General features: G+C 47.3%; 1 protein-coding gene across 4 annotated transcripts in view; it reads left to right on the plus strand.

The window, feature by feature from the left end:
* Positions 1–15,857, plus strand: part of LOC144151317 (GRAM domain-containing protein 4-like) — a 97,933-nt gene that overhangs the window by 76,741 nt on the left and 5,335 nt on the right. For 3 of the 4 annotated variants that reach the window (XM_077682326.1, XM_077682324.1, XM_077682323.1), the window contains exons 2-15: positions 28–195; positions 1,023–1,140; positions 5,364–5,441; positions 6,430–6,535; positions 6,637–6,713; positions 7,405–7,591; positions 9,730–9,755; positions 10,515–10,606; positions 11,166–11,257; positions 11,352–11,388; positions 12,034–12,111; positions 12,489–12,532; positions 13,217–13,326; positions 13,422–13,600. In XM_077682326.1, the coding sequence (XP_077538452.1) occupies positions 28–195; positions 1,023–1,140; positions 5,364–5,441; positions 6,430–6,535; positions 6,637–6,713; positions 7,405–7,591; positions 9,730–9,755; positions 10,515–10,606; positions 11,166–11,257; positions 11,352–11,388; positions 12,034–12,111; positions 12,489–12,532; positions 13,217–13,326; positions 13,422–13,600 (1,392 nt within the window). The remainder of the gene's footprint in view (positions 1–27; positions 196–1,022; positions 1,141–5,363; positions 5,442–6,429; positions 6,536–6,636; positions 6,714–7,404; positions 7,592–9,729; positions 9,756–10,514; positions 10,607–11,165; positions 11,258–11,351; positions 11,389–12,033; positions 12,112–12,488; positions 12,533–13,216; positions 13,327–13,421; positions 13,601–15,857) is intronic. The other variant, XM_077682325.1, reaches the window with a different exon arrangement.

Consider the following 15,857-nt stretch of genomic DNA (forward strand, 5'->3'; position numbering starts at 1 on the left):
TGCTGCTGCCGCTGTAACTCGGCGCAGGTGCCGTCCCTGAAAGTTCCGCTCAACAAGTCCATGAAGAACCTCTCCTGTCCCGACCTGACCAAGATCGCCGGCCTCCAAAATGGCGGAACGCAGGAGGAGGACATTCAGCGGGCGCCAAGCCTCGGGGACTCGATCGGAGAGACCATGTCCCTCCACTCCGACCAGGTATGTGTACTCTGATATCACCCTATCGTGCTTGCACAGAGAAAGGGTGGGAGAGGCAATTCTCGCGTGCTCAACGCTTCGGGAACTTTCTCGACAATCGACGCCCCTGAAAATTTGTGGTTGGTCGGCTGCAATACGCATAGCCAATCAAAAACCTCTGATGACGCCTGAAAGTTTCGTGATAAGCTCGTGGATCGTTGCGCTTATGGAACATAGATTCGAAGCTTATACTACATCTTGGCTTAGCCCGTTAACTAGCCAGGCCAAGCCAAGCCAACCGTGCGAAAGGACGGAAAGTTGTTATTATCTTGTTATTGTTGTCGGATGGCAACAATAACAAGAAGACAACAGATCTTGTAACAGAGTCGAATATTATTTTTTAGTGCGTCCACTTCTATCCCCGCTTCCCTAACCTTGCTCCCCACCCACATTTTTTGTGAACAAAAAAAAAACTTATTTTTGGTTAGAAAATGGAGGTGTTATCACTAATCATCCATATGGCGCGACCTGAGCGTGGCAAACTTGTCAATAAATAGTTCACATGAAACAAGAGCTCAAAAAAACAATAGACTTCTGCCAAAAACAATAAATAAATAAATAAATAAATAAATAAATAAATAAATAAATAAATAAATCTCCAACAGAAAGGGATCTCGGAGCTCAGCGCGCGTGCTTCCAAAGTCGATAACGGCTTAATAGCGAGCACTACACACACATTGTCGCTCAGCGTTACTCGGAGTCACTGCTCGGCCAAGTGCCTCTACAGAGAAGAAAGCCTCAGCAAGCGGCGATAACGCTTATCTCCGCCACGCTCCCCGATCTCGCAGGCTACGGAAGATGAGCTGCAGTTCGCGTGCTCCTTCAAGAACCGAAAGCTCCTGAGGGCGGACAGATCGGGCGACGACAGCGACTCTTCCGACTGCAGCCACCTCGAAATGATGCCCGGTAGGTCGCCACCACGCGCCAGTACTTCTTTTCCCCGCTTAGCTTATTTTAAATGCGATAGCATTTATATGCAGAGAGAGACGCAACCTGTCCTCCTCCCCACACTGCCTGCGAAGTCTGCGGAGGGTTTTGCAGGGTTAGCGTCGCCCTCCCCTTTCCCCTCCGCTGTGAGGGAAGTCTTTCTCCTCCCCCAAAACCCTAAGTAGTCTCCTCCTCCTAGCTTATGGTACGCCCCATCACTCCTGTGGATGTTGCTGCATTTAAAGTACTCTGCAACGCTTCCGATAAACGCTTTCACTCTCTCCTTCGCGTCTGGAAGCACCGAGAAAGCCATAGTTATCGCCCGCACTGAGCGGCACTGCGTGATTTGCTTGCCGCAGCAGATACGTCTTCCGTTTCTGCTTTGCTTTTGTGGCTTTCTTTTTAAAGTGGCTATGGAATGCGTACATCGCTGCAACTGAAGGAAAGCCGGCCAATAGTCGCTACGCCCCTGTAATGACGTAATTCAGGCAGTCGAAGAACGCCAAGGCCAGGAAAAAGAGAAAACTTCTGAGCAAGTTACTAAGCTATCTGATGACCGTTAGGCAGTGATTTTCGGCTGAGATACTTTGAGACCCCCTAATCTAAATCTACGTTTTGCAAGCATCTAAGATTACGAAAAAAGTTGGGAAAAGTGTTGCAGGGTCCCTTTAAAAAATTACTCCACAAAGGGCGGGGAGAAAAAGGTGGCAAACACGTGTTTAGGATGCGGACCGATAGGAAAAGCTTACAAACCAACGCGTGTAATAGCAGAGATAAGGGCTTCACAGATGGGGATAGTGGTAGAAGAGTTGGCGGAACAACAAACGAGGTTAGTGACATTTTGGTTCGCTGGGCTAAACCTTAATTTTCACCCGTTTCCCAATCGCTCGCATTACTCGTAAAAAACAAAAACAAAAAAAAATGGAGCGGTGGATGTTTTCGTTGTGATTACGCAAGTGAAGAACGTATACATTATTTCGTGTCTAGCGGTGTTCACAGCGGTGCCTTTCAGCCTACAAAAGCGTACAAAAAAAAGTGCCTGTGAGAAATGAACTACCTGTATACAGGTATTGCACCGGACGATAAAATTTGGTCAATTCAACCGCTATCATTTCTCATAAGCGAAATTAATTTTCTTTAAACAAAACATGTTTGTCTTTCTGCGATGCAAATAGGGAGGAAAATTTCGGCTGCGATGTAAGTGTCAGTTTGTTCTTCACTTTCACGTGCTGTCAGGGATGACCAAATTGGTCCAAAACGTGCGTGCATGCTGCAAATGACCTTCACCACGAAACACTGTAAAATTATTTGCACCATTTCTGTCCATAACTAAAACCCTTACGCCCTATCAACAAACAAAGAACGCCCTGTTTTACCCTATGTAAGGGTGTTCTTCACGCGTTTAAAAGCGTGTACAGTCAAACCCGGTTATAGGTTATAGCGAACTGCAATATGCGCCATTATTAATTCTATATATCCAATAGTTCGATATAGCCGAACCCGCCTATAACGAGTTTATTGTTACGAGTTCGCAATACGCGGGAATCCCCTTGCCATCCCCGCATGCAGAAACGAACAAAATAAAGTATCTCATTACCATACACAAAACAACCGATTTATTGCAAATAATAACGATACTTTCCGCCTTAACGCCTTAACTGCCTACTTCCAATAAAAAGCGGTGATTTTTGTTTTCCCTTTCGTTTTGGCAGCGTCAACTAGCACAACATTCTTTACTCGAGACATTGTTTGCACCAGTTCGAGTCCGTGTCCTTCAATATCGAAGAGATATGGGCGGAGGACATCGACTGCCGAAAGCATTTCATTAAGCACCGTACGGCTTTCACTCGCGACATCCTCTGCCTCCTCGGTGCTTTTCATCAGCATTACGACGGTGCTGCTGACGCTGCCCGCGTCCGAGGGGCTTAAGTGACGGCAACGTCGTCGTCGACACTCAGGAAATCTTCGAAGGACACTCCTTTCGGCACAGCATCGCGAAGGTTGGCGAGCTTCCGTCTTGGTCCGGACTCACTCACTGGGCGGGTTCCGTCGCGAGTTCCGCGCGTCGGAAACAGTTACGGAAAGTGTCGGGCGACATTTCACTCCATACGAGGCGCAATGTCTCAGTCGCGGCCAATCAACATCTCAATCGCCGCACCGAGACCATGCATTTTGGCGGCCATTCTAGGCACGCCGAGTTCGATATATCAGATGTGAAGTTCGTTATAAGGAATATGTTTCGCGTGTATTTCCGTAACTGATTTATTTTTGTTCGATGTATAGCACAATTCGCTCTATCCGGGTTCGTTATAGCCGGGTTTGACTGTATTCTTGTGTTTTTGCTAGGATGTAACGGTGCCATAAACGACAAAGCAGCCTAAAATGTGATTATTTTGTTTTTAATGCTATGGTTTAAGTTATGGACACTGATTTACGTCCTTAAGCATCTAAATCATTTTATAATTTTACAGTGCATGGTATTCTGTAAAATTATTTACACCCTTTTTGTCTATAACTAACAACTTTTACCCCCTGTCAAAAAAAAAAGAGAAAGAAAAACACCCTTCGAAAGGGTTTACTAACGATAAAACAACTTTCAAAAGGTGTATTCTTGTTTTGCTAGACAGTGATTCACACCCTTAAAGGTGTAAATCATTTTACAGAGTAGAGTCAGCAATGACGTTCATTGCGTAACCACAGTACACCCCTGTAGCTTTGATATTAGGGAGTTTTAGTATAGAGGAAAGCACCACTTTAGCGCGCCCATAGCGTTAGCGGGCACGCTAACCGTAGCATAACGAGGCGCTATCCGTTCGCGATTGCCGCCCGCAAAACGTTAACGCTACAGCTAAAACGCTATACTAAAACTCTCTATTTATTTAATGAACCACGCACGTTATGTCTTCAGCCGGACGAACAACCAACTCTTGCGTTCCCCTAACAGAAGCGACCATTAATGGTAGACACGCTAACGTACAGTCCGTCTAAGGCTATAGAAATGGACCCTTCACATTATTTGGTAATGGGGTAGGGGATTTGGATGGCCGGTCGAATAAATGTAGTGCGCATCCGCGGCCCATGCACAGGGTGCTTGCAGACGCTTGCCCGAAACGGTGACTGAAACGAACTTTGCCGTCACAACCAAGCCCCCGAAGCTCCGCGCGCGAACCATTCTCGAAGACGAAGACTCCTCCTCCACACTCGCACTTAGGGAAATTATACAACGCATGTCCGGTGCAGCCAGACTGCCGGTGGACACAATGCGCCTTTTTTCAGCGCTGTGACAACGGGCCCGAACGGAAGGGTTTCCGCTCCCGCAAAAACCGGTCGTGCGGAAGAGAGGAAGAGTTCGCTCTATAGGAGCGACTGTTGTGTAGGACGCGTTTCGCAACACCCGTTTCGAAGGACGGGACAACATGGAGAGATGAGAAAACAGTCTTTAATTTACATTTTGGCGTTCCGTACAACTTTGCCGGCATCTGCGTAACGTGAGCACGTTTTTCGCTATTTGCGGCTTTTCCTTCTTATACCTTCAATAACAACAACAAAAAAATGGCGCAGCTTGCACGAGTGGTGCAAGGCTTGAGAAACAGCGAAGCTTGCGGTCGACCTAGCTTCTTTCGGTTTTGCTAACTTTTGCTAGGTTTCACTAGGCTTTGCTAAGCTTTGTTAGGTTTAGCGATGTTCTTGCTATAGGCAAGCGTAATAAGCGTTAAGGGGTGAGGCTAAGTATAGCCAGATTTTACAAGGCCGTTCCGGTAGGTCCCCTACCCCGACAGCAGATCCCAAGGGAGAAGTGGCTAGGTCTACCTCCAGCTACGCTGCTTCTACAGCCTCGCACCCCTAATGCAAGCTGTACCAATTTTCTTGCGTTTTAGTATCCCAAGAAAGATTATCACCTTTAGAACGGTAAAGTAAGAGGTGCGCATACGCATATGCCCCTTGTGCTACACCCGAGAAGGCGAGAAGGCCGGCTTCACTGCTATAATGCCGTAACTGCAGTGGTGCACCCTTTACAGGTAGCGCAGTTTTTTTAATTCTTCTTGCTAACGCCAGCGGACCGAACTCACACTTAAACAGCTCAGCTGTTTTAATAAAAAGCGGTATTTTCTTTCCTTTCTTTCCGACAATGCTCGCGCCTCGTAGTCAGTGAGCACATGCCGCTGCGCACTCACTCACTCGTTGCGTCACCTCTGGCGCAGGCATCCCGCGAGATCAGCTGACCCCGCGCACTATGCTGCGACACTACGACGGAACGGACTCTCGCGCGGCATTCCAGGGTACTGCACTGTTGCACTGAACTCATTTGCGACGCGGGTCGAGGCTAAGCAATCGAAATCGACGCATGCGCAACAGTGGGATACCGTGCCTGCACAGCGAGCGCAGTCAAAACCTTCAGATGCGAGCGAACGCTGCAGGCGGTGAGGACCAATGTAGGAATTAAATTGAAAGAAGGGAAAAGGTGTGGTAGAGATGCGAGAACGATATTAGAGAGATTTATAGGAAAATGGCATATTAAGCACAACGAGGTCAGTCGGAAAAGCACAGCGCAGCATCGAGTGACACCTTCAACTGTATACCGCTGTCACCGACAACGGTATACAGCAAATTCCGTTTAAGACGAAGTGTATGTTTGAGACGAACAACACTTTTGCTTTCTTGTAACGTCCACAATGCAAAAAAAGAAAACGTCCGCTTAAGACGAATTTCTGATAATAGAGACACATTCTTAAGGTCCCTTCGCGTTCGTCTTAACCGAAGTCTACTGTGTAAGGCTTGCGCCAGAAAGCTGTTGGCGGCATTTTGTCTCGGGATTGCTAAAATGAAATTTTATTCCGAAGTGTGGCAAGCACATAAAAACCTCGTTTACCATTAATAATACAGTATTCAACAGTACAGAAGGTCGGAAGTGACAGCTGGAGCATTTGACATGAATGTTTCTTAAATAGAGTTCAAACGGGTCCATAAAAACCTTGTTTTTACGTTCCTGTTTAAACTCTATGCAAAGCAATCATGCCAGACAACACAGCTGTCGTTTCCGACCTTCGTTACTGCTGAATATTGTAGTATTCATTGCAATCGGTTAATCAGTTTACTATTAACGTAATTAATTTTCCTCCGTACAGACTTGTATACCTTTTTCCACCTCGAGCGAGCAATTTTCCCACGCCGCAGTTTGCGTCCTGTTCGTCCTTCCTATTCAATCGTCTTCGTTACGCATTGTACGTCTCGGCCACACGGCCACTAAGTTCGCGCCTTTGCGTTCAGTTTCAGACGACGACGCCTTACACACCCAGAGCGACAAGTCCTCGCAGAACGACTCGAGTTCTCCGAAGCTCACCATGAAACGACCCGCCTACCAACCCCGACAGAGGTGAGCACGTCATTCGCCGCTCTTTCCTCGCTTACGCGCTATTACTTAACCTCACCCGCCTAACGGAGTCGGATTATAACGTGACCGTCATTTGCTTTCAGGCGAAAGCCCCCGGCGCCTCAGGGCCCATTGGTCCAGAACAGTGCAAGCAAGATTCCGAGCATAAAAGTCACCTGTGGTAAGTGTATACGCAGCCTGTGTCGCTCATTACGAGTACTTCAACACTTCAGTCGACGATTCTACGAACCCGGGCATTGTTACAACGCCAGGAGGAAGGAACAAAGAAAGGCTTCGAGGAAATTTTACTGCGCGATGACGCGAACGAGTGAAGCTGTTGCGCAGACCGGTCTTTTCGGCATTAATGGAAGGAAGACACGAGGATGTAACAGATCGTAGCTTCAAAAGAGTTGTCTTCACGCACGTGCTGCCACAGGATAGCTCTAATCGTTTCTTGATGAAGAGCAAGGCTTCTTTGGGTTGCACAGTCATTGTCGGTTTACTGAACAATTAAAGCGGGGTAAATAGATGGATGAACAATCATACGGGTAAGACAGGCAAACCGAGTTCAACAAAATACACAAATAAGGTAGACACATACAAACAGAAAGCGCGTTGCACCCTAAATCATGCCGAAGCCCAAAATGCTTCCTGTGGCTCCGGCCCCAAACAGCGCTCATAAACGTCTAGCTTCATCCGCACCTGAACGACAGTTCGAAGTTTCAGGTGCAAGAAGCGACTACTCAGACTCGCGCGGGTACGAACTTTATCGCCAATATTTGATACATTCGGACTCTGTCCAGCGGTGAGTGTAGTAAGAATTTGATATAGGCTTCAAACCGACCTCGCGCGTCCTGTTCGTGACCGCGCAGAGACGCCGGCGCTGCAGTCTCGGTCGGCGTCGCATGCGGAGAAGCCCTCCGCCGATTGGGTGGCCGTCCAGCTGACAGCGCTCAAGCACTGGTTCGCCGAGCTGAAGGACGACTTCTCCGAGTGGCACCCCGTCGAGGTGACGGACCACCCGCCCAAGGACGACGACGAACCCTTCTCGCTCAAGTAGTACGTATGCATGCACGCTGCCTCGTCCCGATGCAGTGGCGTAGCCCTGACTTTATAGCCAGAAAACCTCGGAAAGCAAAGGGGAGGTTGTGGTAGGTCATTGAAACAGATAAAGAATTTGGAAAGAAAGAAAGAAAGCGGAGAAAAAATGCCCGCCAGGTGGGATCTGAACCCACGACCTCCAGATTAATACCGGTCTGGTGCGATAACCACTACGCTACCGGCGGGGCGATTCCCCCCCGCTTTCCGGGGTATTTATGTCAATGTAATTTTTTCCTGTGCTTGGGGGTGGTAGCCAGCGCCACTATGATATATATATATATATATATATATATATATATATATATATATATATATATATATATATATATATATATATATATATATATATATATATATATATATATATATATATATATATATATATATATATATATATATATATACAGAAATAAAGGTAGGCAGTCAAGAAAGCTAAGGAAAGCAAAGGGGAAACTGTGATAGGTCATTTTATTATCATAGAAACACAGTGTTTTTACAAGAAAGAAAGACAGTGGAGAAAAATTTGACCACATCTTTCCGCGGGGGGAAACCATGGGGCGATGCGACGCATCTGGGCGGTGCTTGTTACGGTTGCGCCGACCATCGCGGTGGCAGACCTGTTAGTCTCCATTCAAATCATCGGCGGTCATCGGATGTCATCGGAGCGGCGGCGGTGGAGCGACTGAGCGGAGCGGCGCAGTTATTGCGTTTATATGTACCGCGCGTTAACGGTGAGGGGAATAAGAGAGAGTAGCGCATGTGTTAACCGAGCGCTAACGCGCGCTGACGCACAGCTGGTATGGCAAGGGGAGCGAGCGCTAACGCAAGATGGCGCTGCGGTGAGAGCGGCGTTACCGCGCAGCTGGCGTGGCGAGGAGAATGGGGGAGGGATGCGGACTACGGATGAACGCCGGAGGGACAAGGCGAGTTGAAGAGATGCGTCGCATCTAAAAACATGCCCGCCCGGTGGTATCCGAACCCACGACCTCCAGAATACGACTACTCGGGAGGCCGCGTATAAATACATACACATATGTCGAGCCGAAACAGATACCGGCTCGGTTACGGTTCGGGTTCAGAAAAATTAACTTCGTTGCGGTTCAGTTCCACTCTGACTAACCAAAAACTCGAGCCAGTTCGCGAACCGGTTCGAGTTGTCATTTCGAGCAATTATTAGCGAAATGTGAAAAAAAAAGTTATGCGGGTGAAAGCGTCCATAAAAACTAAGTACAAATCGAGTGCATTTAAAATACTGCGTTTTTCCTTTAAAATTGGTGTTAGACAGCAGTAAGCAGTTATAGCCATATATTACGGAAAACAGACGAAATAGTGAAGATTTACGAGCTGCTTTCCGGCCGTTTTGCGCAGGGACTACCTAAAGCATCCACAAAGGGTCGTGACTGTCTGTGGAATATACTTTCTCGTTTCCTTCCTTTTTTGATGTTGTTAAAAGCGCAACCCTTGCTCTAAAGCCTCTAGAGTTCCTGCGTACCGACGGGTCACCTCCGTGCGTTAGTCGAAGACGTGTTTGTGCACTCTATCCCACAGCAGCAACGTAAATGCCACCTACGAATTCGATTGTTTGGGCACTTAGAATATAATTTATTAGCAGCTCACCTTCTCGAGGATATATCTTGGAACGGGAAGAAAGTGGGCTGGTCGGTACATGTTAAAAACGTGGGAAACAGCGCGGATTAACGGGATGCAGAGTACGGCCCTGACTAACAAGAAATAAGCCGCCTGCAAGCAATAAAGCCGCGATTTCAATGTAAATTTGTTTATATTCAACAAATTGCAATAGAAAAGCCCTGGGAATATTTTGAGTATATTTATTGCTAAATTATTGTTCAGCATTTACGGTTTTTATGCAATTGACTGATTGAAACTGGACGCTTATCAGCTTTGAACTGCGCTTTTAACTGGACGCTTTTGCATATTCGTTACGGCTCCTCCAGTCTGCCGAGTGCTGTTGTTCTCCCGGCTTCGTTTTCGAGATATAGTAACCCTTATCTTTCTAAAAATTTATTTAACGCAGCAGTGCAAGACATGGCGGTCACCGCGGTTGTTCTCATAATTTATGTCTCTTTTTCTTGCAGCACGAAAGACACCCTGTTTCGGTTCGGTGAGTGTCACTGTTGTTTTGGTACAGGAAAATGCTTATATTTTAGAAAGTCTGGAGAGCTGGGGTTGCGTGCAAAAAGAGGAGGGAAGTCGCACATTAAAAAAACAGAGAGAAAGAGTGGATGTAATTTTAAAACGACACCAATGTCAAGACTGACAAGCCCCATACGGCGCGCCTGATAGCCGAGTGTCCGTAAAAGCCCCCAAATTTTATGGCAAGCTTGATGGAAACAAAGGCATTTGGATTGCGGCCTCGAAAGCATCCATTTCGCCCTTGTGCAGCGCGCTCAGTTTTGTAGAGGAAACAATGTAACTTGTTAGCGCTCACGTTAAAGTAAACGCGAATGTAGCATGTACCGATAGAGTATGCGCAAACCAATGTTCTACCGGAAACCAAGATATCTGATACAAATACAGCATGGTCAAGTGTATTTAGTTACAGATACGACCTCCACAAATCCAATAGGAAGGAATGGGAGGGGGAACTTGCGAAACACGTGCGGATTGAACCATACATACAGTTAGCCCTCAATATAATAAGTCCCCCGCGGGGCAGATAATTGACTTCGTTATAAGCGGTACTTCGTTAAAAGCGTTATGATTTGGGAGGAGGAGGAGGAGGAGGAATACCTTTAATGATTAAGAGAAGTTGATATGATTTGCTCTTAATGCACTACAGTGGGGACCATACAACACTTCGAAATAAGCGACATTTCGAGTGAAGTTACTTCGTTATAACGATATGCACATTCGCACGCAGCGTGCGTCGACTGTTCGTTGCGGGCCGTCCAGCACGAGTGCACCAAGCTGCTCCAGTGGAAGTCGCCCCTGCAGACTCTACTTGTGGTTGCGGTGAGAAACGAGTCCTAGTGACTCCTTCATTGTTACTTGGCTATAAAAAACATCGCTGCAATGGCTTTCAACTGCTGTTAAATTTTCCATCCGCGTTCGAGAGCGCGCGGATGCCCATTTGAAAAAAGCAAGCTGCCCAGCGTGCGCACATGGCGATGTGAAGATGAATGCAAAACGAAACTATAGAGTAGTTTCACAAGTTGCGTGCAGCAGCGCTGAAGCTACAAATTCCAGGCAGTTCCACCTGCAGAGCGGGGGACAGAAATGTCCTTCCAATGCATTGGCGGCTATTGCCGCTTTTCTTCAGCCAGTCTCACTAGAATGCCACCAATAAACGCGCTCGCTGGACGCATGGTTTGAAAGCCGTAGCATCCACCGTGCTGCACGCAACTTATAAAATTAATTATAACGCTGCAGGCATAAAAATAAAAAGAAGGGCAAGCAAAGACATATTTCTCTGTGAAAAAAATGTATTTTTGGTCCAGCTTCTATGCAGGAACTATAGCAGTCTGTAAGGTCCCGTCGCGCACTTGTGTTGAAAGGCTTCCTTTCTGCGCAGGCTCTCCTGCACGGCTTGTGGAGTGACTGTCTGCTGCCGCTCATCTTCCTTGGAGTCGCGCTAGGACTCGTCAAGAACTACCTATGCATGAAGTGAGTGTGCCCATGCTGCCGTATATTTGCTGTTTCCCAAGACGCCACGAAAAGCGGCAGCATTTACAGAGAAGTTTCACTGCTTTCTTTTTAGGGGCTTCCTCGCTTCTAGCACGGAAGACGTCTTCACGGTAAGTCACGGCGTTTCCTTCTATTCTTTTTAACGGTTTTAATCACCCCTAAGCGAGCGTGCAAATATATGCACTTTTTAACACGAAAGTGTTTTATTCCGGGATTTACGAAGATTTCGCTGACGTCATATCGGTCACGGAAGTGACGCCAGTACAACGAAGCAAGCGGCCTGTAAAGGGTGCACCCCTGCACCCAGGGTCTTCTTGAGGGGAAGCAACCTTTAGTACTGAAGAGCACGTTGTTCGTTTTCGGGTTTTATATTTTAACACGAAAGTGTTTTATGCCGGGATCCACCAAGATTTCACTGACGTCATATCCGTCACGGAAATGACGCCAGTACACCTTTGCCGAAGCGGCCCGCCAGCAGGACGTCGCTCGCCAAGCACTCCCACAAGACAGCCGCCGACCAGTAAATCACGCTCAGCTGTAGATTTCGCTGCACATTTTACTTTCGTGCTTTACCGATTCCTATGACAGAAGAATCAAACACAGTTTTTTTTGTAAAGAAAATTGAACTGTTCACGTTGCCGTTTTTTACTACATGCATCATAATTTTCGTAAAAACTAAAGACACCATTTTACTGCGCACAGAGCTCATGAACGCAGAGCATATTAACTCACCTTGATCTCTCTTTTCCGCGCAGACGAGTCACAAGAAGCTCGGTATCGGAATGGGGATCGACAAGGTTCCGGCCATAATGTCTCTCAATATGAAGATAGCGGTGAGTCTGCAGTGCTGTTCATTAATACCTGCAGGTGTTCGAAACGCTCCGCAGTGTTCTCCATTTTCAAACTGCAATAATGCCGTCCGTACCGTTTTGTAGATAAATGGCGTCTACACAAGAGTGTAAGTCGACCCACTTTTGCATTGTCACGATTTCGAAAGCGAGGACTTGTAACAAGAGGTGTAACACTTCTGTAGTATCGCTAGAGTTTTGTGAGGAAAGGGGAGGGGGGAGGTTCACTTTAGCGGTATAGCGCTTGACACTGCCCATAAAAATACAGTAATATACTAAAAGTGAACGTTCTCACCACTACAAATAATTATATAGTTGCATGCAAGACGAACCCCCTGACGCTCCTTTCCGTTATCTTACAGAAAACCTTCCACGTGCTGTCGGACGCCTTCGACAAAGGGCTCAGGTAATCATTTCCTGCGTACCTAGCCGCAATTTAATCCTAGTTTAGAGCGTGTTGTAGCTTATTTTCATATTCGTTGCGCCATGTCAGAAAACAAGGTAGTTATTGAGCCCAGTGATCTCGGCAGACTGTGGACGGCGTGCAATTATCCGACGTCATCGGCGACGTCATCAAACTGGCGGGAAGGAAAGTGCGAGGGAAGCGGCACTTTCGAACGCACTTTTCTCGCGGAAAAGATGCGTCGCAAATTGGCCGAAAAAAAAAAATCGAAACGTCGTATGCGCGCACATCGGTTGGGGAAGCTCGGATCATGGCGTATACGCATTCCAGACCTTAATCTTATAAGGTATAGTTACTTAGCGCCCCTGAAAGACTGGTTCAAAGCACCCTCAAGCCTTATCTATTGCGGCTTCCCCGACTGCGTGAAACGAAATTATGCCGCGTGAATTCAGTGAAGTAAGCATAACTATTGTACCGCACGTACCACATTGCTAAGGGTGTAGAATTAAAGGGACAATGCTGGACCATTTTGAGGGCAAGAAACAAGGTTAATTCTGTAAAATTTCCTCGAGTACAGTAATAAAGGTACAGGGGCAATACATTGACCGTTCATTGCACTAGCATGCAGATATTACAGGCGACATGGCGTTCGTTAACCGATTTCGTCTTTCCCGCCCGTCCTCCCAGCCTGTGGACATGGAGGAAACCCGCAGTGACAGCCAAGGTGTTGGCAATCATCGGCGTGCTGGTCCTCTACTCCCTAATTCGGCCCACGTCGGAGGTCATCAAGGTGCTCGGTGAGACAATCGCATCGCTGAAGTATACGCCGACAGTTTCAGACAATGGTTCCAACGTTTGAAGTTCGCGCGCTAACCTGTTCCGCGCTCTGCAGGCACGGGCCTGGTGCTGAAGGCGTTCGTGCTGGACTACGTGTTCGTGCGGTTCCCGCGGGTGCGCGCGAAGTACGACCTGGCGTGGATTCTCTGGAACGAGCTGCCCACGGGACCCGAGATCGAGAAGCAGGCGCGCCAGGACAAGAAGAAGGAGAAGCTCTCCAAGAAGAAGTCCGAAGTAAGCGCACGTTTGGTTTTTTGTATACCGTCATATGGAGAAGCTCTTACCGAGATGCATCCCAAGCAGCATTGGCCGATAGCCAATCATTGGACGCCCCTTGGCTTCCCTTTGGCTTCCGATAGCTTGGCCAGACGCCGGCCTGTACGCAAAAGCCATTCGTGGACAACGAGCGCTATACGACCGGCCTTGAGGACACACATTGGCCGGTGCGCAAAAAATCACACTGGACAGCCGATAGCTTGGCCAGACGCCGGCCTGTACGCAAAAGCCATTCGTGGACAACGAGCGCTATACGACCGGCCTTGAGGACACGCGTTGGCCGGTGCGCAAAAAATCACACTGGACAGCGCGCTCATTCAGACGTAATTTTTGATCATAAAATTTTATGAAGAGTAGTAGCCTATATGTGACGCAGGTATTTATGAGTGCCTTTACGCACGTCTTGGCATGTTCTTGTTAGTTGAATGACCACTCAAGTTCACTCAAAATATTACTGAAGTTTGCGTGTTTTTGAATTTGTTTTCACGCGCAGCGCACAACAAAAAAAGTAGTTCCAAATCATTTTCAAGCTTGTGTCAAGTAGCACATTTAAATAAAAAGTATTGGCAGGTGTAAATGCCGACAGCCTTGCCTGTTTTTGCATATTGTTACATGAAGTCTCACTGTAGAGCACTCGTGTGCGTTATTTTGCGTGTGTACATGCGCACCCGGCGCGCAAGCAGCACCACTCGAGGGCAGCACTGCGGTCGTTGCCCGCGGCGGTTCCCCAACGGTTAGAGCGCGGTGCACAGGCCAAAACGCAGCAAAAAGTAGTTACCTAAAGAGCCACAGCACCGTGCCACGAAACAAAGCGTACTTAAACTAAAGTGCAGCTTATTCAAAACAGCGTGAGAGAGAGTGTTAAACGTTCAGTAGGAATTGGTCATTTGTGTGTCCTAACGCAACGGTGAACGTCGAACTACTTCAGCGTTGTGCCTTTGCGCGTTCTTTGAACCCGCGGCGGGGCCGGTGCACGGGCGCGTTGCACCGACGGCTCCGTCTCTTTTGTGGCATTGAAACTGCGGTAGTACTCCTGTACGTGTCTGTGAGGTGCGTTTTGGTGTCGGTGGCTGTGTGAAGTATACCTGACTGGTGTAATAACATCGTTTGCCTGCTACGGCCGCCGCTGAAAACGTAAGTCACCATTTCATTTTTTCGCTGTGCGGGAGTGCTCGCGCTCGTTCCCGCCAAAACTTCAGCTGTCGTTTATAACTGGCGCTCGCGAGTGCTGCTTAGTGTTGTTGGTTCTTGCGAAGAAAAAAGTGGTCACATACATCTGCTTCCAATTGTGTGACGCCAGTTCTAGCTATCCTTTTTCCGGCTTTGTGTTTTCCGAATAAGCAGCCGTGCTCCCACTGCAGGTTCACGACGTTCAGCATGCGTTGAAGCAAGACTCGTGTGCAGTATAAGAGTTGCGGATGTATTACGCTGGCTTAATTAAACTCTACCTATTAATGAAGCTTTCGTTTCATTATTTTCTTGAGCAACGTAAAGGTATTGTCGAGCGACAAAGTAATTACACTACCGCTGGGCTTCTCCGTCGGTTCCGTTCGCGTCTGAATTCCGCGTCTGACGGGGCAGAAGTGAGCGAAGGCACAACAAAATTTCACGGAACCGCTGGCGTGTCGCTTTGTCTATTGGACTTTTTATATTACTTTGCGCTACTGCAATAAGAGTGAAGCCCATTTTCGGTGAAATTCCGGACTGTTTTCTCAAGCACGAGCCAAGTAACTGCTACCGTAAAATGCAGTATTGAAAAATGAATAGTGCAGTACGTTTTATGTTTCATAGCGAGTGTTAACAAGCTAGAACTTTAGGCTGAATATTTTCACTCGGATATGTGGTAAGGCTTGTATAGGTGCTGTATTTAGTAAGCAGCGTGAATTTAGCATTATAGTGAACTATTTTTTTTACTTATTACAGGCGCTACGACGCACAGGTGTTTCCCGTGGACAAGTGGCGGATGCAGCAGTGACAAGCTCTCCAAGCTGGGCTATTCTACAATAGTGCTGTTCAAAAACATATTGTGGTCTTGGCAGGCCGGCGAATTACCGGGAATGAGGGTCCTGTTTTCATTTACCTGAATGCTTCTGTTTTGTAGGCATCTCAAGCAGTTAAACGAATGATAATCGGTTCGCGCTTCATGAGCAGCGCTTTTTAAAATTTTTTCTCGACTGTTATTTGTGTTTGCTTTCATGTTTGTGTTCGTATTCTT

This window comes from Haemaphysalis longicornis, unplaced genomic scaffold, assembly GCF_048455015.1.
Source record: "Haemaphysalis longicornis isolate Haplotype H1 unplaced genomic scaffold, Haemaphysalis longicornis Haplotype H1 scaffold_9, whole genome shotgun sequence".
Classification (NCBI taxonomy): Eukaryota; Metazoa; Arthropoda; class Arachnida; order Ixodida; family Ixodidae; genus Haemaphysalis; species Haemaphysalis longicornis.